Source organism: Ascidia mentula, chromosome 1 (genome assembly GCF_947561715.1).
Source record: "Ascidia mentula chromosome 1, kaAscMent1.1, whole genome shotgun sequence".
Taxonomy (NCBI): domain Eukaryota; kingdom Metazoa; phylum Chordata; class Ascidiacea; order Phlebobranchia; family Ascidiidae; genus Ascidia; species Ascidia mentula.
The window spans coordinates 25,065,107-25,089,449 of NC_138566.1; the positions used below are offsets into that span (position 1 = coordinate 25,065,107).

The 24,343-nt window shown below is 36.6% G+C and overlaps 1 protein-coding gene and 1 pseudogene across 9 annotated transcripts in view; one reads left to right on the forward strand and one right to left on the reverse strand.

The window, feature by feature from the left end:
* Positions 1 to 24,343, reverse strand: part of LOC145916138 (uncharacterized) — a 62,695-nt gene that overhangs the window by 9,428 nt on the left and 28,924 nt on the right. Inside the window, exons 1-11 of one of the 8 annotated variants that reach the window (XM_083002784.1) lie at positions 9,444 to 10,413; positions 8,676 to 8,884; positions 8,454 to 8,610; positions 7,990 to 8,095; positions 5,709 to 5,927; positions 5,543 to 5,622; positions 5,019 to 5,171; positions 4,142 to 4,303; positions 2,686 to 2,847; positions 1,594 to 1,755; positions 390 to 551 (exon numbers count right to left, since the gene is read on the reverse strand). The exons of the other annotated variants lie outside the window; for them this stretch is intronic. Coding sequence (XP_082858910.1) covers positions 390 to 551; positions 1,594 to 1,755; positions 2,686 to 2,847; positions 4,142 to 4,303; positions 5,019 to 5,171; positions 5,543 to 5,622; positions 5,709 to 5,913 — 1,086 coding nt within the window. The 5' untranslated portion in view covers positions 5,914 to 5,927; positions 7,990 to 8,095; positions 8,454 to 8,610; positions 8,676 to 8,884; positions 9,444 to 10,413. Of the gene's footprint in view, positions 1 to 389; positions 552 to 1,593; positions 1,756 to 2,685; positions 2,848 to 4,141; positions 4,304 to 5,018; positions 5,172 to 5,542; positions 5,623 to 5,708; positions 5,928 to 7,989; positions 8,096 to 8,453; positions 8,611 to 8,675; positions 8,885 to 9,443; positions 10,414 to 24,343 lie in introns of those variants that run through there. 8 annotated transcript variants of the gene reach the window in all.
* LOC145916532 (2-(3-amino-3-carboxypropyl)histidine synthase subunit 2-like) lies at positions 10,882 to 23,924 on the forward strand (annotated as a pseudogene). The gene is made up of 10 exons (XR_014404747.1): positions 10,882 to 11,011; positions 18,276 to 18,406; positions 18,795 to 19,015; positions 19,278 to 19,468; positions 19,648 to 19,838; positions 20,226 to 20,424; positions 21,285 to 21,539; positions 22,123 to 22,313; positions 22,464 to 22,616; positions 23,129 to 23,924. The product of XR_014404747.1 is annotated as a 2-(3-amino-3-carboxypropyl)histidine synthase subunit 2-like (transcript).

The following is a 24,343-nucleotide window of genomic DNA, read 5'->3' on the forward strand; positions in this document are numbered from 1 at the left end:
CTTGTCATGTAGAAGCTTAAAACACTTTTTGGGTACTACAAGGGTAATGAGTCTTTTAATCCTGTTCTTAAACTTGGCATCACTGTGGTCTTACCAAAAAATCTTTACAAAAAGTTAACCAGTTTCATTATGATAAAAAAAAGTTATGTGAATTCTTTATTGAAGCTATAAACATAAGAACGAAAATTGATAGAATGTGGACTTTCATTGAATCATGTAATAAATTCCAGCATTCCTATAACTGGAAAAAAAAATTGTATTTGTAATCTACAAGGCTTTGAAATAATACACACCTAAACTTAGTTACTAGAAGTAAACACAAGCAGCATAGTCTGCAAATAAAAAACATTGAGTTTATAATACAATCAAACCACAAACAGTGATCTTACAGGTTTTGGCAACTTTTCAATTCCATGCAATATTTTATGAAGATCATGGCGAGTTAGATTGCAACCTTCCACTTCCAATTCTTCAATGTTGCGGATGCACCTTTCCAGTTCGTTTCCCACCTTATCTCCAATATTGTTGTGAGAGAGGTTGAGTTTCCTCAGCTGGAAGGAAAAAAAAACAATGCAATTATTTTATTTAAGTTATTTGATACAACAAAAAAATCCAGTTTCAAAAACACACAAAAATGTGCAATTAATATGAAAGTTGGGACAAAATAAACAAACATGCTAGGATCACAAAGTGAAATGAATTATGAAATATAATGAAACTTTGACAACAACAATAGCCCATTTCAGTGGTGGGATTCAAACTGGTTCTTGGAATGTTTGACGTAAACGAACTGATTAACCAAATTTGTGGACCTATGTTGCACTTCGAGCACTATAATCCCACAGTTACTATATGGCACAATGCTAGTGAGATAACAGATGCTAAAATATTTGCATCCCACCACTGGCCCATTTCATCAATCAGAGTGATTAAAATGTCGTAGAAATAAAAAAATGAGAAAAAAACTTTTTTTTGACATCCTACTGCGATTTCAAAAACCTACAAGTTAAAATTTTGTGTTACAGTCACTGCTTTCGTAAAAGCCAACAATATAAGCACACCAAAGCAGAATAAATTTAATTATCAAGATAGAAAAAATATGTAATTACTACAGGGTGGTTGTTGTAATTACTGGGAACCAATTGACTACAATATAAAAGCTGTGATCAAGAAGTAACGACCTGCGCAGTGGGGCGATCCTGTCTTGTCATGTAGAAGCTTAAAACACTTTTTGGGTACTACAAGGGTAATGAGTCTTTTAATCCTGTTCTTAAACTTGGCATCACTGTGGTCTTACCAAAAAATCTTTACAAAAAGTTAACCAGTTTCATTATGATAAAAAAAAGTTATGTGAATTCTTTATTGAAGCTATAAACATAAGAACGAAAATTGATAGAATGTGGACTTTCATTGAATCATGTAATAAATTCCAGCATTCCTATAACTGGAAAAAAAAAATTGTATTTGTAATCTACAAGGCTTTGAAATAATACACACCTAAACTTAGTTACTAGAAGTAAACACAAGCAGCATAGTCTGCAAATAAAAAACATTAAGATTATAATACAATCAAACCACAAACAGTGATCTTACAGGTTTTGGCAACATTTCAATTCCATGCAATATTTTATGAAGATCATGGCGAGTTAGATTGCAACCTTCCACTTCCAATTCTTCAATATTGCGGATGCACCTTTCCAGTTCGTATCCCAACTCATCTCCAATATTGCTGTGAGAGAGGTTGAGTTTCTTCAGCTGGTGGGAAAAAAAAACATTGAATTTTTTTTTGTTAAGTCATTTGGTACAATAAAAAAATCCAGTTTCACAAACACACAAAAATGTGCAACCAATATGAAAGTTGGACCAAAATAAATAAACATGCTAGCAATACAAAATGAAGTATGAAATATAATCGGAGAAAAAGCCAACAAAATAATCGCAACAAAGCAGAATAAATTTAATTATAAAGATGGAAAAAATATGTAATTACTAAAGGGTGGTTGATGTAATTGCTGGGAACAAAATGACCTTAATATGACAGCTGTGATCAACATGTAAAACCTGTGCAGTGGGCAACCCTGCCTTTTCATGAAAAACTTGAAACACGTCTCGGCTTCTACGAGGGTAATGGGTAATGAGTCTTTTAATCCTGTTCATAAACTTGGCATTAGAAAACCCCTTCGACAAAAAGGTAACCAGTTTCACTATGTTTGGTTTGCAGCGTTTGCTTTGTAGTTGTGGTGTAATGGTTGTCCCACAAATCAGTGCAAGTTTTGTCACAATGAGAATCCGTTGAAACAAACAGGGCCAAACAGATCATTACACATTTTGACAGTGATTTAACAGTGTGTTGTTGGTATTTTAGAGGCCATAGAATTGATAATGCAATCGTGAAAAGAGCTTTGTCAAACAACCAATCACATTTTTATAAGTTGGCCATACAGCTACAGCAACCATCATCACATTAACATATATCTTTTTCATAATAAATGTTCCAAAAAGAGACTGAAATGTTATGTTGCACACAAAAGGGGGTCATGAACTAGAAAAGGGTAAAAACACTGCCTGAACAGAAAATGAACAATTCTTTGCATTTTTCAGATACGATGGGCCCAGAGAAAACAAGTTAGATTGTTTGTAAAATGTCTATATACAACACAATTACAACACAAACAGTGATCTTACAGGTTTTGGCAACTTCGCAATTTCACATAATAGATCAACAACATCACGGCCTGTTAGGTCGCATCCTTCCAGTTCCAATTCTTCAATGTTGTGGATGCACCTTGTCAGTAAATCTACACCCAAAAGTCCAATATCGTTGTGTGAGAAGTTGAGCTTTTTCAGCTTAAATCAAAAATATGTTACAATTATTACATTAGTTTTTTCAAGTTAAAATGTGGGTGAAATACAACAAAAAAAACAAATCTTTTTAGTGCTTGGACAGTAAATAGTTTGAACAATCTACTCAATACAAAGTTAGTCCTACATACAGGTTGTGGCCTAAGTTATAATGGATCAGTGTGGAGATGAAATAAAGAACTTTTTTTATAAAATCCGCTGAACCTATGATATAAAATGTACTACAACCATTAGCATAGACAATATTTAAAATTACGGAATCATGAAATCCTACTGCGATGTGAAAAGTTAAAATTTGATGTTACAGTCACTGCTTTCATAACAGCCAACAATATAAGCACATGAAAGCAGAATAAATTTAATTATCGAGGATGGTAAAAGATATGTTATTACTAAAGGATGGTTGATATAATTACTGCGAACCAAATGACCCTAATACGAAATCAGCAAGTAAAACCTGCACAGTGGGGTGGTTTTGCCTTGCCATGCAGAAGCTTGAAACACTTATTGGCTCCTACAAGGGTAATGAGTCTTTGAAACCTGTTCTTAAACATCACTGTGGTTTTATCAGAAAACCCCTTGACAAAAAGTTAACCAGTTTCACTATGATCAGATTGCTTGGCAGTTGTAGCGTAATGGTTGTCCAATTAAATGGAGTGAGTTTAGTCACAATGAGAATCTGTTGAAACAAACAGGGCCAAACTGATCATTACACATTTTGACAGTGATTCAACTTTATGTTGTTGGTATTGGAGAGGACACCGATGTTTCAATGCAATGTTGAGAAGAGCTTTGTTAAACAACCAAAAACATATTTAGAAGTTGGCCATAGAGTTACAGCAACCATTCTCACATAAACATATGTATTTTTTCTAAATAAACGATTAAAAGAGAGACCAAAAAATTATGTTGGACACAAAAGGATGTCATCAACCAGAAAAGGTTAAAAAATACTGCTGAACAAAAAATAAACATTTCTTCGTATTTTCCAGATATGTTGAGTCCAGACAAAAAAAATGTGAATTCTTCATTAAAGCTATAAAAATAAGAACGAAAATTGATAGAATGTGGACTTTCATTAAATCATGTATTCAATTCCAGCATTCCTATTGGTTGAATTCCTTTTTTTTTTTTTAGAAATTTTTTTAATTTCTAATCTACAAGGCTTTGAAATAATACATGCCTGATCTTAGTTACTAGAAGTAAACACAAGCAGCATAGTCTGCAGAAAAAGAACATTTAGATTATATTACAATCAAACCACAAACAGTGATCTTACAGGTTTTGGCAACATTGCAATTCCATGCGAAATATAATGAAGAGCATGGCGAGTTAGATTGCAACCTTCCACTTCCAATTCTTCAATGTTGCGGATGCACCTTTCCAGTTCGTATCCCACCTTATCTCCAATATTGTTGTGAGAGAGGTTGAGTTTCTTCAGCTGGAAGGAAAAAAACATTGCAATTATTTTATTAAGTTATTTGATACGATAATAAAATCCAGTTTCACAAACACACAAAAATGTGCAACCAATATGAAAGTTGGAACAAAATAAATAAACATGCGAGGATCACAAAATGAAATGAACTATGAAATATAATGAAACTTTGACAACAACAATAGCCCATTTCAGTGGTGGGATTTAAACTGGTTCTTGGAATTTTAAACGAACTGATCAACCAAATGTGTGGACCTATGTTGCACTTTGAGCACTATAATCCCACAGTTACTATTATGGCATGCTGCTAGTTTGATAACGGATGCTAAAATATTTGCATCCCACCACTGGCCCATTTCATCAATCAGAAGTGATTAAAATGTCGGAGAAATAAAAAAATGACAAAAAAACATTTTTGAAATTCTACTGCAATGTCAAAAACCCACAAAATGAAATTTGATGTTACAGTCACTGCTTTCGTAAAAGCCAACAAGAAAGCGCAACAAAGCAGAATAAATTTAATAATAAAGATGGAAAAAATATGTAATTACTAAAGGGTGGTTGTTGTAATTACTGGGAACAAAATGACCTCAATATGATAGCTGTGATCAACAAGTGGCAACCCTGCCTTTTCATGAAAAACTTGAAACACGTTTTTGCTTCTACGAGGGTAATGAGTCTTTTAATCCTGTTCATAAAAAAAATAGATAATTCTCACTGGTTTTGGTAATCCTACAATCTTTTCACACAGCTTCTCAATATCCTTCATAGTTAGTTTACAGTTATTCAAATCAACTTCCTCAGTAAGGGTAGACAAGTTGCTCAAAGCTGCGATTGACTTTATAACTTTGTTGCTGGATGATTTAGGCTTCTGAAAAAAGGTGACACACATAATATTAAAATGACACATGTAATATTATTCAGACAAAATATTTGTTTTATTGTCAGAAATGAAAATCAACTTGGCAGTCGGTGCAGCAGTCAAGGTTATTCTTTAAGTGCCAATAAAAGGATGGATTATAGGAGTGAATCCCACTCCGTACATGTTTTGTTGATGGATACCAAAATTATTAGAGTTTATTCGGCAGAGTTTATATGGCATAAAAAATTTGCAGTTTCAGTGCACCACTACTTTTCAGTATAAATGCTTGACAAAGTGAGATAAGACAGCAAACTTTAATTTTTTTTATAAGTCCTTGGATACAACGAAATGTTTATCATCTTTGAAAATAGCTTTTTTACCTTTATATTTAAGTATCCTTTTGACTTGGCATCCTTTTGACTTGAAATTGGTCTTGGTTTGCTAAAATCTTCAAGTAGGCCTAAAATTAAACTTTATATAAAGGGGTTATAATGTAATAGTAATGGATGACAAAGCATTTTTAATAGTCTGTATAATTAGCAATACATTTTATTTCTGGAGTTGGTTTGAAGCTGGTTTCCAATGTGAAGAGGTCTTTAATATCCTGGGTATGTTCTTTTATGTCTGGTTGTGATGAAGTTTTTTTGAATATCCTTTTTGAATTATCTTTAGATGCATCATCATCAATAGATTGAGGTGTGGAATGATCAAGTTTACTGGTTGTTGTAGTTTGTTGATCGGAATCATCCATTTTTTTATGGTAACCTACAAAAATAAATCAAAATTTGTAATTGTTACCATAATAATTATTGTGAGGGATGTAACGAAAGTTCGGTTTGCCAAATTTATTCAACCGAAACCAAGGTTTTTACAAATATTTGGTTTCAGTCGAATATTTCTGCAAAATTCGGCCGAAACCGAAACATTTTTGCCGTATTCAATGCTGATACGCAAAGTTTAGAAAAGGTTAAAATCATTTTTTAAACTGTACGAATGTGTTCGTTTCATGTGTTTATTGTCACAGAAATGATGAAAATCAACTTTAAGCAGTTTGGTATAGCAGAGGAGGTTATTCTTTAGGTGCCAATAAATGGCTGGATGCTGATAGGATTAGATCCAATCCAGTACCTGTTTTGTTTAAATTTATTGCGTTTAAAAAAAATGGATACCAAAATTAGTTTTTAATTTTGCTGAATATTCGGTGTCAGCCGAATATAAAAATAGCTGTTCTGGAGCATCACTAATCATTGTGTTCATATCCACACCAAACACTTGGGAACTTGGCCTAAACATAAAGAAATAGAAGCCAACAACACCAAAAACAATCTTATGAAACAAAATAACCGCGTAAGAGCACTGCCATTTCAGATTTGTTGGTAGACTCAGTCTAACCTGAGATATTCATATCCTAACTTAAACGAAAGTACACACAGACCCACTTAAACAATAAACCAGCTTTGTGGAACTCTGGGTTTTAATTAACAAAAAACTTGCTGCACCCACTTTTATGAGCTTTTCTGTTCCTGCGTAGCTTCTGGTAATTGCCTTCTATGGGCAAATACAGACCCACTGAACGATAACTTACAACCTAGCAACTTATTAGTTGTTATTTCATGTGATTAATGAAGCTCGGCTAAAAATAAATAAAGTACACACAAACCCACTTAAACAATAAACCAGCTTTGTATAGAACACTGGATTTGAGTAAACAAAAAACTTGTTGTATGCGCTTTCACGAGCGTTTTCTGCACCTGTGTAACTTCTGGTAATTCAATTGCCTTCATGGGCACATACAGACCCACTGGACCATAACTGGCAACAACCTAGTAACTTATTAGTTTAGCTATTCATGTGAATAATGGAGATCGGCTAAAAATAACAAAACGCTTCTACGCTGGAGAAAAAAATAACAATACACAGGTGTGAATGCAAACATTATTGTTCATAAAACGACCCTATGGCTCAAGCTTTAAGTTTACTATTATTTTGCACAATATCATGCGATGTAAATCAACTAGAAATATCAGGAATAAGTGCGCATTGACAAAACCATCATAGTTGCTAGATCTGAGGTAACGCGATTCGCACATATTTGCCTGTGACTGTGCGAATACAACACGGGGGCCATGGAATTTGATGCAATTTTTACGGCCGCATTTACAACATTGGTGTTGCTAGGTTCAAGAAAAAGAAGAAAATTGTGTTCAATTTGAATAAGCTAAGCTATTGAAGAATTATCACTTGGGTTATTCAGCGACCTGAAATTACAACCAATGTCACCACACATATACTCCAAAAACGCTGGCTGGCACCACTCTAACAGCAAAAGTGGAAAAAACAGATAAATTTAACTCAGTGCTGACAGAATTACAAATAATTGGGGAAAGCCAAAACATTCTTTCAAAAAAAATTGATGTAATGGAAAAAAGATTAAATCACACTAAAGAAGAACTGAAAATAGTAAAAAAGAAAATGTGGAGCTAACAGAATACATTACACAGGCTCAAGGCAAATCCTTGGCTTACCAAAGGAATCCTGTAATTAAAAAAACAAAAAAATAAACTTTATAGAATTTACACCAAACAAAAACCCAATGCAAAAACTACAAAACAAACTCAAACAAACTAAAATCAGTTATAAGAGCAGCAAAGATAAATTACTATCAAGACATGTTTAAACATAACAAATCAAATACTAAACAAACATGGAAACTTAACAACAAAACAACTACAAACAACACCAAAGGGAAAGTATATATATCACAAATTACTATAACAAATGGTACAGTGACCAATGATCCATCAATCATAGCAAATGAATTTAATACCTTTTTCACCAGCATTAGGAAAGATATGGCACCTCTTGTCCCCACACCATCTAAATCACCAGCAGAATACCTCATGAATAACCCATCACCATCATTCTTTTTCACGCTATAGAAATAACCGAAGTTTTTAATACAATTGTACAGTTGGATGCAAATAAATCATCTGGTCCCTATGACATGCCCATAAAACTAGTAAAACTAGCAAATTCTTTGCATTTTATTTAATTGCTGCATTCAAACAGCAATTTAGCCAAGCTGCATCAAACTGTCACCAATAATGTATTTTTTTGTGTCATTTGTCAGACCATTTTTTTTATTAGTGACTAATAACACCATTGTTTGAGGGATGGGACCAAGAAAATGTTCACAATTACAGACCAATACCGCTAATACCAATCTTTGCTAAAAATTTTAAAATAATCATACACAAAAGTATGACAGAATACTTCAAATGACCTACTGACCTAATTTCAAAATGGATTTAGACCCGGCCATTTCACCGACTTGAGAATAGTGCAAATTTATGAACATATAGCCAATTCCATAAATCATACACAAAAATCCTGTGCAATTTTCCTTGACCTGTAAAAGTCATTGGATACAGTTAACCACCAAACCATCCTGCAAAAATTTGAATTTTATAGAGTTCGGAGAAAAATTAAAACTTTTCATGAAAACTATCTTACTTGCAGCTAACAATACACTGAAATTGCCAATTCCCACTCCAATGTCTGTGATGTGGTATGCAGAGTGATCCAGGAATCTCCTTTAGCACCCCTTCTGTTTCTCATTGATGTAAATGATTTGCCTTACGCCTCCTTATTCTTCACAGGATTGTTCGCAGATGACACATGCCTCATTATGTTACACAAAAACATAAGGGATTTGGAAAAAGCTGCAAACATTGAAATTGACAAAGTTAATCTGCAATCCAACAAGCTTACAGTTAGTTGCAAAAGAAACAAATTTATGCTCTTCGCAAACAGCAAAAACACAAACAATTTGCATTTCACCTTAAGATCCAGGACACCACACTTGAGCAAGTTAACACCATTAAATACACCAAAGTGGTGCTAATCGACAAAACTTCACTCGAAACTTTGGCTACAGTTCCAAGGAAAAGACAATTCTATTACCAATGCAAAGATTGCACAATATTTTGTATATCATAGCCAAATGTACAAGTGAAAGACTGAAGGTTTTTTTGATGAGCTTTGCACAGGTTGTTGACTTATCTTTCCTGTTAAGCAAAGAAAAAAAGTGTTGAGTGAAAAACTGTTTTTGGGCCGTGGTTATAAACAATATTCGGCCGGTAAACATATGTCCCTGTGAATCAAAAGACAAATTTGGTATCGTTGGAAAGGTTTTTGTGTAAGGTTCGCAGTGGTTGTAGAATTGCCTTTACCATCGAACTGTAGCCAAAGTTGCAATTGAAAAACTGATTTTTTTCTTACCGTCTTGGTCGGTAAACATATAGCCCCCACGAATAAGAAGACAAGCGTGGTATCATTGGAAAGGTTTTTGTTAAAGCTTTGCAATGGTTGTAGAATTGTCTTTCCCATTGAACTGTAGCCAAAGTTATCAGTGAAAGACTGATTCTTTTCATGGCATTTGTGATTATTATTTGATCAGTAAACATATAGCCCCCACGAAATTGCACACAAGTTAGGTATCGCTGTAAAGGGATTATAAAAAGCTTTCCAATGGTGGTAGAATTGTCTACCTGTCGACCTATGAAAAAAGTAACGTCTGATTTATAACAATGCATATATTAATATCCATCACAAAAATCGTTCAAAATTTATAAATTTGAATGCAGCCAGTGCAGATAAACAAAGAAATCTGGGAGACGAACACTTGACCGTAGTGTTTGTTCCTGTGTAGTGGGAAATTACCTGCACTTTCATACCCCCTCAAAACAATGTGCTAAAATGCGGAGGGGGTGTTCTGACACCAAAACCTCCTAAATCCACCACAGCATGTGAACGATGGTAACAGGCCCAGGAATGTTTTGGTAGATAAGGCACAATTTACTTTAATCACAATGAAACTTTTTTCCCAACAGTTAACTTCACACCTCAAGCGTGCGCAGGGTTGCCAGATTTTTTTCACAAAACGTGCCAAATTTTACTTTTCAACACGCCCAATGTTAGTGTTTACACATATCATTAGGCGCACAGTTGGGTGCACTAGTCCAACAAAAACATAAAAGCGGAAAATTAAGACCGTGAGTAAGACATACGACTTGTGAAGCTGCATAGTATACGATTTGCAAAACGATTATGACGTCATATTTCGTTAGTTGTTTAGTTAAAGCGTTGGAAAACATTTTAAATTTGCAAAACACACCCAAATGCGCCCCATGAGCAAGGGGCCACCCACTAAGCGTGAACACTCAACACAACACGCCCAGTAAAGCGCCCAAGCAACTGTCAACAACGTGCGTGCGCAGCGCTAAAAAACAACGATCAACAAATCTGCACTGTGGGCTATAAAAAACAAATTTTTGTTCCAAGCAAATTTCTTTTGCTTCGTTTTTTTGCAACTGCAAAATAATAATCATTTTTCTTTTGTGTAATTAGTGAAACAGCCAACATATAAAAATGCCTTTTTGGCAACATCGCCGCACCCAAGAGTCGGTTTAGTATCAGATGACCAATTGCGGTTTTTAACGGCCCATCGTCAATATTCAATCTGTACATTTATCGCATTTACCTCTGCGAAGTTTTAATGTTGTGGATAACTACGAAAATAATTTAATTTGATTGTATACTTGGGCAAAGTAATGAGCATTTTTAATTTGAAAAAGGGAAAGTACCTATACAAAAATGCAAGTCAGAATGACGTCACACTTTTAATGACGGTACGATAGTGCACAAAAAAGAAGTGGAAGATGACTTCGGATTTCAGTTCAAACGACTTTGAAGTTCTTTCCCGTGGTGTAGATGTAGATGAAGCCGCACCACTTGCTACGTCTTTGTGGGAAATGTATGAGATTTCACGCTGCGCAAAATATATCAAGGTTTGATTGTTAAATATGTATTTTTACTGCAACTTGTGAACCGCACTAACGCATAAACCCTGTATTGTCCCCGAGCACCGTAACTACTGATATTTAAGATTTTTCCACACAGAAAGTTCCTTTTAATATACAGAAAGACATCACTATCCCTTCCCTGATCCTAATCCAAACCTCAACCACCAACCCTAACTCGCTGTAAAAACAAACTTTCCCAGCCTGTTATATTTAGAGGAACCTTTCTAGACTTTGTTGATGCATAAAGCATTGTTTGTTGTCTCACTAGGTATGGTCTAACAGCATAAAGAGTGGTGATTAAAAGTTGCATAACTATTTTCACTCCGAAAAAAAAACTTTTGGTCTTTTCTGGTGTAGGACGCATATTGGTATTTCTATGAAAATTAGTTTTGGTGCTGGGAAATGCCCACCGTGTAGACCTGTGTCACAATGCAAAGTCATGCATCACCAAGCAAAGCAGTGACGCAATTAAGTTAAATTTACGGTTGAATGAGCGCACATGTGCGTGCTGTTGTCATGGCGAATTTTAAGGTGTTTGGGGCAGTTTTAGTGTGGTTTTGAGCTATTCCAATTAGGTAGTAACTTGCTGGTGGGTGCTGCTGAAATTTATGTTGAAAATGGAGCAAAAAAATCAGGCTGTGTTTGTGGCAAAATGAATCGTTTAAGTGTCCAATCATTTGTGATTTTATGAAAGATCCATTTCATATCTACAAATCTTGATCAAAATTAGTCTCCGAAAAAATGGTTTAGCCACCCCCCTAGGGCCATTTGCCCCCCTGGTTACTCAATATTTTGGTTAAAAGAGCAACCAAAAATGGAACTGGATTTTGCAGAAAAATGAATCGTTCAACTACCCACTCATTTGCATTTTTTTGTAAGTTCCAACTCTTCTCTATGCGATGGCATCAAATTTAGTTGTTGAAAAAGTGTCAATGCCCTCCCCCAAGGGCTGGGTATACCCCCCTGTTGGTCATATGATCTTCCAGGAGGCCCAAAAAGTCCTTGCTCTGTACAGTCTCATCCAGGAGCAATTTTTTTTTTTCAACTTTGTAGAATTCCAGGTCCCTATGTAAGTCACAAGACCCATCAACGGTCATTGGGAAACAAGCGGAACAGTCGCTAGATGCATTACAGCCGAGGGCCTTGAACACAGGATTTCTCCTATCTAATACCCATATAGGTCCTTAAGGCGAAATGTCAAATTTTTTAAATGGTGAAATAGACATTAAATTTACACTGAAATATGTTTATTTATGTAAGTTAAACATCATAGGAGGATTTTAAACCAGCTCCAGTCATCAGTCGCCACCTAGTGACAAAAATGAATTTTTTCAATGCCCTAATGTACATAAAGTATGGGGTCTGTTGCTTGACTTTCAGCTTTCAAACAACTTGAAATATAGCTTAAAATGCAGGCATTTCCTCTATTGTCATTCCGCAACACATTTTGAGTCATTTATAACACATAGTTTTTGCAATGTATTGTTCATTCGTCATGGCATTTGTTGCATGTGCTGTCTTTCACAGCATCCATTCTTTTGTTGACCTATTTTGCAAAATCTTGAATTAAAGGCTTTTTCATCTTGTTTAGTCATAATACATGAAATATAATTATTTTGTGGCCTAAGTACTGTATTTATTGCCACAGAAAGAAGTGGTCCAATGCCGGTGGGTGATACTTCAGACGAAAGGATTCCAATAAACCCACTGCTGAAACTGCCGCAACCAACAATGTATTTCCTGTATGTACTGCACTTGTTGACATGTACAGTAGTTCCTAATTGTGTTTGGGCCATTAAATTTCAATACAAAACACTTTGCAAGGTCTTGTGGGCCACTTAACAGCACTTTTTTCATGTCATTTTCATGCTTTGGAGATAGCCATGATTTCTTGCCATTATGCATGTGACTAATTAGCCTCGAATATTGATTAATTGAAACTTTTGTTGTGTCATTGAGCATGTGTGCATACAAATGGGTGTTGCCATGACTGGTGCATGATGTTTCGGTGTAATTTATGTGAACCGCTTAAGGTCGGTGGCATCATTTTCTGCCTATTAGCTGTACTGCTTGTAGCCCTGCTGATAAGGCCATTTTCTGTTGTTTAGGGGGTGTTGGCAAAAACAGCCATAACTCTGGGATCGATGATCAACCAGGTGTGAAACTTCACATTGTGATAGGTGAATGTCCCATATACTTTGCGGCTTAGGCCAATTGGGAATCTGGTCCATTGACCTTCTATTGAAGGACGCATATTGGTATTTCTATGAAAATTAGTTTTGGTGCTGGGAAATGCCCACCGTGTAGACCTGTGTCACAATGCAAAGTCATGCATCACCAAGCAAAGCAGTGACGCAATTAAGTTAAATTTACGGTTGAATGAGCGCACATGTGCGTGCTGTTGTCATGGCGAATTTTAAGGTGTTTGGGGCAGTTTTAGTGTGGTTTTGAGCTATTCCAATTAGGTAGTAACTTGCTGGTGGGTGCTGCTGAAATTTATGTTGAAAATGGAGCAAAAAAATCAGGCTGTGTTTGTGGCAAAATGAATCGTTTAAGTGTCCAATCATTTGTGATTTTATGAAAGATCCATTTCATATCTACAAATCTTGATCAAAATTAGTCTCCGAAAAAATGGTTTAGCCACCCCCCTAGGGCCATTTGCCCCCCTGGTTACTCAATATTTTGGTTAAAAGAGCAACCAAAAATGGAACTGGATTTTGCAGAAAAATGAATCGTTCAACTACCCACTCATTTGCATTTTTTTGTAAGTTCCAACTCTTCTCTATGCGATGGCATCAAATTTAGTTGTTGAAAAAGTGTCAATGCCCTCCCCCAAGGGCTGGGTATACCCCCCTGTTGGTCATATGATCTTCCAGGAGGCCCAAAAAGTCCTTGCTCTGTACAGTCTCATCCAGGAGCAATTTTTTTTTTTCAACTTTGTAGAATTCCAGGTCCCTATGTAAGTCACAAGACCCATCAACGGTCATTGGGAAACAAGCGGAACAGTCGCTAGATGCATTACAGCCGAGGGCCTTGAACACAGGATTTCTCCTATCTAATACCCATATAGGTCCTTAAGGCGAAATGTCAAATTTTTTAAATGGTGAAATAGACATTAAATTTACACTGAAATATGTTTATTTATGTAAGTTAAACATCATAGGAGGATTTTAAACCAGCTCCAGTCATCAGTCGCCACCTAGTGACAAAAATGAATTTTTTCAATGCCCTAATGTACATAAAGTATGGGGTCTGTTGCTTGACTTTCAGCTTTCAAACAACTTGAAATATAGCTTAAAATGCAGGCATTTCCTCTATTGTCATTCCGCAACACATTTTGAGTCATTTATAACACATAGTTTTTGCAATGTATTGTTCATTCGTCATGGCATTTGTTGCATGTGCTGTCTTTCACAGCATCCATTCTTTTGTTGACCTATTTTGCAAAATCTTGAATTAAAGGCTTTTTCATCTTGTTTAGTCATAATACATGAAATATAATTATTTTGTGGCCTAAGTACTGTATTTATTGCCACAGAAAGAAGTGGTCCAATGCCGGTGGGTGATACTTCAGACGAAAGGATTCCAATAAACCCACTGCTGAAACTGCCGCAACCAACAATGTATTTCCTGTATGTACTGCACTTGTTGACATGTACAGTAGTTCCTAATTGTGTTTGGGCCATTAAATTTCAATACAAAACACTTTGCAAGGTCTTGTGGGCCACTTAACAGCACTTTTTTCATGTCATTTTCATGCTTTGGAGATAGCCATGATTTCTTGCCATTATGCATGTGACTAATTAGCCTCGAATATTGATTAATTGAAACTTTTGTTGTGTCATTGAGCATGTGTGCATACAAATGGGTGTTGCCATGACTGGTGCATGATGTTTCGGTGTAATTTATGTGAACCGCTTAAGGTCGGTGGCATCATTTTCTGCCTATTAGCTGTACTGCTTGTAGCCCTGCTGATAAGGCCATTTTCTGTTGTTTAGGGGGTGTTGGCAAAAACAGCCATAACTCTGGGATCGATGATCAACCAGGTGTGAAACTTCACATTGTGATAGGTGAATGTCCCATATACTTTGCGGCTTAGGCCAATTGGGAATCTGGTCCATTGACCTTCTATTGAAGGACGCATATTGGTATTTCTATGAAAATTAGTTTTGGTGCTGGGAAATGCCCACCGTGTAGACCTGTGTCACAATGCAAAGTCATGCATCACCAAGCAAAGCAGTGACGCAATTAAGTTAAATTTACGGTTGAATGAGCGCACATGTGCGTGCTGTTGTCATGGCGAATTTTAAGGTGTTTGGGGCAGTTTTAGTGTGGTTTTGAGCTATTCCAATTAGGTAGTAACTTGCTGGTGGGTGCTGCTGAAATTTATGTTGAAAATGGAGCAAAAAAATCAGGCTGTGTTTGTGGCAAAATGAATCGTTTAAGTGTCCAATCATTTGTGATTTTATGAAAGATCCATTTCATATCTACAAATCTTGATCAAAATTAGTCTCCGAAAAAATGGTTTAGCCACCCCCCTAGGGCCATTTGCCCCCCTGGTTACTCAATATTTTGGTTAAAAGAGCAACCAAAAATGGAACTGGATTTTGCAGAAAAATGAATCGTTCAACTACCCACTCATTTGCATTTTTTTGTAAGTTCCAACTCTTCTCTATGCGATGGCATCAAATTTAGTTGTTGAAAAAGTGTCAATGCCCTCCCCCAAGGGCTGGGTATACCCCCCTGTTGGTCATATGATCTTCCAGGAGGCCCAAAAAGTCCTTGCTCTGTACAGTCTCATCCAGGAGCAATTTTTTTTTTTCAACTTTGTAGAATTCCAGGTCCCTATGTAAGTCACAAGACCCATCAACGGTCATTGGGAAACAAGCGGAACAGTCGCTAGATGCATTACAGCCGAGGGCCTTGAACACAGGATTTCTCCTATCTAATACCCATATAGGTCCTTAAGGCGAAATGTCAAATTTTTTAAATGGTGAAATAGACATTAAATTTACACTGAAATATGTTTATTTATGTAAGTTAAACATCATAGGAGGATTTTAAACCAGCTCCAGTCATCAGTCGCCACCTAGTGACAAAAATGAATTTTTTCAATGCCCTAATGTACATAAAGTATGGGGTCTGTTGCTTGACTTTCAGCTTTCAAACAACTTGAAATATAGCTTAAAATGCAGGCATTTCCTCTATTGTCATTCCGCAACACATTTTGAGTCATTTATAACACATAGTTTTTGCAATGTATTGTTCATTCGTCATGGCATTTGTTGCATGTGCTGTCTTTCACAGCATCCATTCTTTTGTTGACCTATTTTGCAAAATCTTGAATTAAAGGCTTTTTCATCTTGTTTAGTCATAATACATGAAATATAATTATTTTGTGGCCTAAGTACTGTATTTATTGCCACAGAAAGAAGTGGTCCAATGCCGGTGGGTGATACTTCAGACGAAAGGATTCCAATAAACCCACTGCTGAAACTGCCGCAACCAACAATGTATTTCCTGTATGTACTGCACTTGTTGACATGTACAGTAGTTCCTAATTGTGTTTGGGCCATTAAATTTCAATACAAAACACTTTGCAAGGTCTTGTGGGCCACTTAACAGCACTTTTTTCATGTCATTTTCATGCTTTGGAGATAGCCATGATTTCTTGCCATTATGCATGTGACTAATTAGCCTCGAATATTGATTAATTGAAACTTTTGTTGTGTCATTGAGCATGTGTGCATACAAATGGGTGTTGCCATGACTGGTGCATGATGTTTCGGTGTAATTTATGTGAACCGCTTAAGGTCGGTGGCATCATTTTCTGCCTATTAGCTGTACTGCTTGTAGCCCTGCTGATAAGGCCATTTTCTGTTGTTTAGGGGGTGTTGGCAAAAACAGCCATAACTCTGGGATCGATGATCAACCAGGTGTGAAACTTCACATTGTGATAGGTGAATGTCCCATATACTTTGCGGCTTAGGCCAATTGGGAATCTGGTCCATTGACCTTCTATTGAAGGACGCATATTGGTATTTCTATGAAAATTAGTTTTGGTGCTGGGAAATGCCCACCGTGTAGACCTGTGTCACAATGCAAAGTCATGCATCACCAAGCAAAGCAGTGACGCAATTAAGTTAAATTTACGGTTGAATGAGCGCACATGTGCGTGCTGTTGTCATGGCGAATTTTAAGGTGTTTGGGGCAGTTTTAGTGTGGTTTTGAGCTATTCCAATTAGGTAGTAACTTGCTGGTGGGTGCTGCTGAAATTTATGTTGAAAATGGAGCAAAAAAATCAGGCTGTGTTTGTGGCAAAATGAATCGTTTAAGTGTCCAATCATTTGTGATTTTATGAAAGATCCATTTCATATCTACAAATCTTGATCAAAATTAGTCTCCGAAAAAATGGTTTAGCCACCCCCCTAGGGCCATTTGCCCCCCTGGTTACTCAATATTTTGGTTAAAAGAGCAACCAAAAATGGAACTGGATTTTGCAGAAAAATGAATCGTTCAACTACCCACTCATTTGCATTTTTTTGTAAGTTCCAACTCTTCTCTATGCGATGGCATCAAATTTAGTTGTTGAAAAAGTGTCAATGCCCTCCCCCAAGGGCTGGGTATACCCCCCTGTTGGTCATATGATCTTCCAGGAGGCCCAAAAAGTCCTTGCTCTGTACAGTCTCATCCAGGAGCAATTTTTTTTTTTCAACTTTGTAGAATTCCAGGTCCCTATGTAAGTCACAAGACCCATCAACGGTCATTGGGAAACAAGCGGAACAGTCGCTAGATGCATTACAGCCGAGGGCCTTGAACACAGGATTTCTCCTATCTAATACCCATATAGGTCCTTAAGGAAAGCCAGATTGAAAAATTTGTTTTTTGTGTGGAGGACTTTTTTTGGCGATCGTTAATTGCACAGATGTATGCTACTTTTTTTCGTATGTTAATGCATTAGCTAATTAATATTGCATGGATTATTGGTAAATTTTTGCAAAAGTGCGCAGAAGATAAATCCATTTTATCCAATATGGTTGGAATGGAAGGCACTGTTGAAATTTTTTTTAAAACCTGATGTATTAAAATTTTTTTTAAGACTGAATTTTGCTAGTTTTTCTCCCGCCTTATCAGAAATAATATTTTAGTATTTTAATTTATCTGTAGAATTGGTCAAATCCAATTATAATCAGCTGTAAATTCTTTTCATATTAACAATCTCTTACAACTTTATACACATGTTTTGCAGGAAAACAAGTGTTTGAAAGTTGCCCTTCAGTTTCCTGACTACATGTTAGGAGATGCTGCGAAAGTTGCCACACAACTACAAGACAATACAAATGCTGATTTTTACGTACTGGCTGATACTTCATATGGAAGGTAATAGATTACATGCTAGGATATACTGCAAAAGTTTTATCATTAAACAATGGGTTGTTGATGTTGCAAGTTTCTTTCTTGTTTCCATGTTTGAAACACTGTAATATTATGCACATTGTTTCAACTATTTCACAAAAATATTATTTTTTAAGTATGCTGGCACAAAATGCTCCATTTAAAATGCGACAAGTGATATGAAATGAAGATATTGTATTGTAATAAACTAACTGGAACATTTTGTAAATTTAAATAAAATCACACAACTTCATGCTATGAACAAATGTCTTTATGCAACATAGCTTTCATATGACGACAATAGCAGCACAGGAAAAGCGGTGTTTATAATGGTATGATTGGTAACATATACAAATCACCAATGTTTTTATAGTTATGATGTTGACGAAGTAGCAGCTCAGCATATTAACAGTGACCTCATAATCCACTATGGCAAAGCTTCTGTGTTGGCCAACACAAAAACTCCAACCTTGTATGTATTTGGGAGAGGCAATCTTAATGTGGATCATGTGGCTGATGCATTTTCAAAGTGTTTTGTGGACAGAAATAAGAAAGTAATTTTACTTTCTGCTGTGTCGTATCTCAAGTCATTAGGTGAGTTATGTACAATTTTTTATCGCTTTTATTTTTGATGCTTGTAGACCCAAACAATTTGATATGCCATACAATTTATCATAATTTTAGCATTTTTTTATCTTTTTCAATGGATCTGGTATTTAATGAGAATAAAATTGACAAAAAGTAAACCACTAACATTTAGTTATTGTAGTTGCATTGATAATTGTGGACTGTAACAGCCGTAATATTGATTCTACATTAAAAATTTGTCAATTGCTTTGCTTTGTTTTTGTTACAGAAGAATTGTTTGTCAAACTGAGCACAGAATACACCAATTTGTGCACAGCAAAGTTGAAGATTCCTCAACCACCAAAGTCTACCTCACCATCTGACAAAATTGATGAGGATTTTTGTACAAACTCCTGTCCTGATTGTACATGTGCTATCAAAAATCCCTCAAAGTCAACACAAGAAACAACTGACCAATCAGTAATGATCATTTAGTATCATCCTTTGGTTAGAACTATAAATCACCAATAAAAAACAACAACATAAAAGATGCTATATTAAAGGTGTACTTGAATGAAATGAAACCTATTTTGTGCCAATGGCTTTCTGTTTGTTTACCTTTCAATTTTTGGATTGAAATTTTACTTTGTACTCCATAGGTCTTCGAGTTTCAGTCATTCAAAATCTCATTGAAGGAAGGTTTTGGTGTCGATGAATATTCACTCTTCTTTGTCGGAAGTAAAAAGAGTGAAATGTTGCGCAACTTCCAACTGCAACATCCAAACTGCCAGGGTTTTGTCTACAATCCCAATTCACTTGAATGCAACACGCTCTCCACCACAACCAACAAGTAATGTGTAGATATTTTATCAGTGTCACAGATATGGCTTGGCGCTTTTTGTGTACTTTTAAGTTTCCGAAAACCCTTTTTAAGATGAATTTCAATGTTTTAAGGTTCATGACATTTACCACATAGTTTTTTTTCAGTTCTTGTGTAAAAGTAACAAAATTATGTATTTGTATACTTCTGTTATATAGCCCTGGTTACCAGGACATCTGATGTTGTAAAAATAGTTAGTATCTTTATAACAAATGGCATTTACACATTTGTAATTTAATTGTAGGTGTTAATGATTTGTCCTTAAGCTCCAAGTCAATAAAATGCTTTGTGGGTTGGGTGATTTATCATGAAACCTGTGTACAGTTACTAAAAATGAAATTTTTTTATACATTCCAGGTTTTTGATGAAGCGTTATTTCATCACAGAGAAAATGAAAGATTCACAAACTGTTGGGATCCTTGTCGGTACGATGGGCATGGCTGGGTTCCGAGAGATCATCAAACACCTCAAAGAAATACTAAAGAAATCTGGCAAGAAAACGTACACCTTCGTTGTCGGAAAACTTAACCCACAAAAACTTGCCAACTTTCCTGAAGTGAGTAAGATATTGTTTTTGTTTAAAACCACTGACATCTGGAGTGGGAAACGTGGAAAGTTTACCTTTTGTTAAGGTAGTGGTTTAAAAGAACATAAAAAAAGTTATCCAACTCCCCTAAATGTTTTTCTGTGGACGCCCATGTTCAAATCATGAGTACATGGATGTAATCATGAGGTTTTCAGGCTTGGCAGCCCAGGCAATGCAGCCCAGCTGGATCAGCCACTTTTTCCTGACAAGTCGAAGCAAGATTTGAAAAATCAAGCTCCCGGTGAGGTTTGAACTCATGACCCTGGGCTAACCAGGCCCAACGCTCTACCAACTGAGCTACAGGAGCTCAGTGGTTTCACGGGGTATATTGTGGCCAAGGTACACTGGTGCGCAAGCGCACAACTTGCCAGGCAACCTTCACATGATCCTGCCTATCATGCCATTGCATGAAATATTACTGCGTACATGGATGTAATTCATTAAAGGCTTTTGTGGTTGCGATTTGAACTGTAACCCCAAAAAATCTTTGATACCAGGTTAAAAATTGTTGAATGCCAAAGAAGCCACAATCAAACTTACTTATTGAAAACCTAAACTTGTCATTTTCAAACATTTTGGCCACCCCACACTAGAACCTGCTAACCGTTGCTTATTGCTTACATGCTTTGCATTCTCAGTTAACTTAAAGGAAAACAGTGTGATAACACAAGGCAAGCCAAGAGATTATTTTATTGTGTCTTAAACCTAAACCCACCTTACCATTTTGCCCCTCTACCACCATTGGGCATACTCCCCACTTTAAGAACCCCTACCTAAACCTTATCTTGCAGACATGTAGCCGATATATTTGTATAACCTGCTTGTTATAGATCGATATATTTGTGATGGTGGCATGCCCTGACGAAAGTATCGTTGACGCACGAGACTTCTTTAAACCGATAGCTACCCCGTATGAGGTTGAGGTCGCATGCAACGCTAACAGACAATGGGGAGAGACCTACGTCACCAACTTCACCGAACTACTACCTGGTAATATTTTGTTTATGTGTGCAAATAATCAGAGTAGATAATACGAGTAGATAATAGGGAAAAGGCTCTTAGTGTATTCCATCCTTTTTCATCAGGTAAAACTTAGTGTAAAGTTTGCTCTTCAACAAACAACACTTTCCCACTTGGTCTGCAAAGTGCTCGGTTTCCATTTTGCTTCAAACAATAATAAATGTCAGTAACATGCTCGTAAGGTTCCAAAGTGACTTTGCTCCAGCTTGGCTGCAATCTCATAATGTCGTTTGATTGATATACGATAGCTGTGAACGCCAATTGAAGGCCTTCGCGGTACGGAAATCCTGCTATGGTGTGCGAGAGCATGCAACTCTTCTGCTGTAAAATCACCTGATGTATTTGTTTTTAATATATTGCCAACGTCACAACCTGTATTGCATTCTACCCTGTTGTAGTCGAAATAACAGGCCATAACCTCTGAGTTCAAAACCCGCGCCTGTCACTCCTTTGTTGAATGTTATGGTTACAGATTTTGTCGAAAGACATATTCATAAACAATATAGCCCATATGACTGCTTGGAAATTCATTAGCAAATACACAGCAGTTATATGGGTCATTATATTTGTCTAAAAGATTTTCCCTACCTGTCCTGGTTTACAAATTTGCAAACAATGATTGACAATTGATTAAATATATTTCCGCAGCACAATTTTACTCCGACCGAACTTGGCAGGGACTCGAACAAAAACTAGGCGAGACGCCGGTCGGTGACGCCAAAGAGGGGCGGAGCGGTCTGCCGATGACGTATACCCACGAACTGTGACGTCACCTTGCTTCTTGTTTAGGGGTTGTTTTGGATTGTTGAAGCATGATATCGCGGATTAACCTACGTCACGTATGACTTTTAAGTTTTGGCTTTTCTCAAATTTTGACATGAGCTTACGTAGAAATATAAACTGCCATTTTTTTCAACTTCCTTTACATGGATACGGTGTAATAATAATTCTACTTGTCAATAGAAAAATAAGGTAAATCGTGTTTTCAGTGAGAAATCACAGGGCCATGTACAACTGTTTTCATCCAGACGCGAGGCTCGAAGAGTAGCGCACGACTGCTTGTCGTGCGCTACTCTCTCGCAAGCTATCAAACGTCCAAAAAGACTTGTTGGCTGGACAGAATACCAGGGTTTGGGATGTAGGTAATTTAAATATACGCAAATTATTTAACGTGCCGTATCAGTCTTATATATCTACGAACTGAATTCTCTTGATTTGGCACTCTTTTAAGAAGACTGACTTTTGTATTCAAAAATGCACACTAGCTTTCGCGAGTTTCCCTCGCTTCATCAGGTGTAAATAAACACAATGCGATATAACAAGCAAGCGCAAGATGGTCAAAAAAGGGCACTGCATGTGAAACGATAAACTGCCGTTAGTTGGCGTCGTCGTGTTGCGGCATCGTTCCTGCGGCGTGCGGCATCGTCGTGTTGATAATGACTCAAGAATCCCCAATTTCTGTTGAGACCATCTTTGATGGCGTTGAAGCGATTAATATGGCGTTGCTCGGCCGTTTTTTTTTTTAATACAAAAGTCAGTCTTCTTAAAAGAATGCCAAATCAAGAAAATTTAGTTTGTAAATATACGCAGTGATTGCCTGCAAGTTCAACAGTAGACTACTAGCAGGTTTTAATGAGCGACTCGTTTTTTTCAGGCCGCAGATTGCATGTAGCACTCTATGAAGACTGCGTGTCAACAAAATGCATTGTGGGAGATTCGCGGATACGACCAAGCCGAAAGTCATATTTCACATACAAATTCCTCTCCTAATGTAGCCGTAAATACCTCGTGAACCGTTACAATGCCAATTCTGCCCATGCTGGAGACAAGTTTGATTTTTACTCCGGGTCTGAAGACCTTGACGTATGACAATACTCAAAGCTATCATTATTTGCATATTATCCACATGTTTGTGTCATCATTGTTATATATGTGTGTCATCCTTGCGCAACATGAATTGGCGGTAAATAATTGTAAATTGTTTGAATGCAAAAAAAAACTCAAGCTATTCTTCACGCGAGAAGTTATAACCGGACAAGTTTTATTAAAATGTATGGAGTTAATTGTAAATTAGGCGTAGGGAATTTTAACTATTGTTTGTTCGCGTACGATTTCAGACCACAACGAAAGCAATTGGATACTACCATCTCCATCGCATTTGAGAATAAATGTTTGTTCCATGCAGACGTTTGAAACGAAACAATCGCCTCGTGCGTGTAAATGACGTACGTGCAGTAGCTGACAACTACCCGGAAAGCATCTTCCGCCGTGGGGGTACTGTTGGCATCGACTTCATATCGTTAATTGGTTATTTATTGCGACATTAGTGACTGCAATTAACACGAATGCAATTCATTCTTAGTAGATTGCTTTTGGAGTTAATCATATCCACCCGTAAGTCTTGTTATTTTCTTTGTCGTTTTGATTTCGATTAAAAGGTTGCACAGTCAGTACGTTTTTGCAACGATTTTGTAGCTACCAAGCTAAATTATTGCTACGCCATAACTATAAAGGCAGCCGTTGAGTTCTGCAATATGTTCAATTGCGTGTGTGTGTTAAGCAAACCCTGTGTTAACATTGGGACCGGTAAGTGCCTGTTCATGCTATACCGTAAATTGCTTCTTCGGCTCTGGGCTGCCTATGTTTGCAGTATAGTGCTTGGAACATTCTATATGATCACATTCTATACTTATAGACGCAAACCTTGTAACGTAATAACTGTTTCGATTCACAAGGCTCAACAGAATACGCATATTTTAATCGGAAGGAACGACTGAGAATATTGTAGGTAGCAGGAAGCCGGGTATTTTGATCCGGGGAAATATTTGTCGTAAAAATTGAGTTAAACGCCTGCAGCTTCCATCGTTGC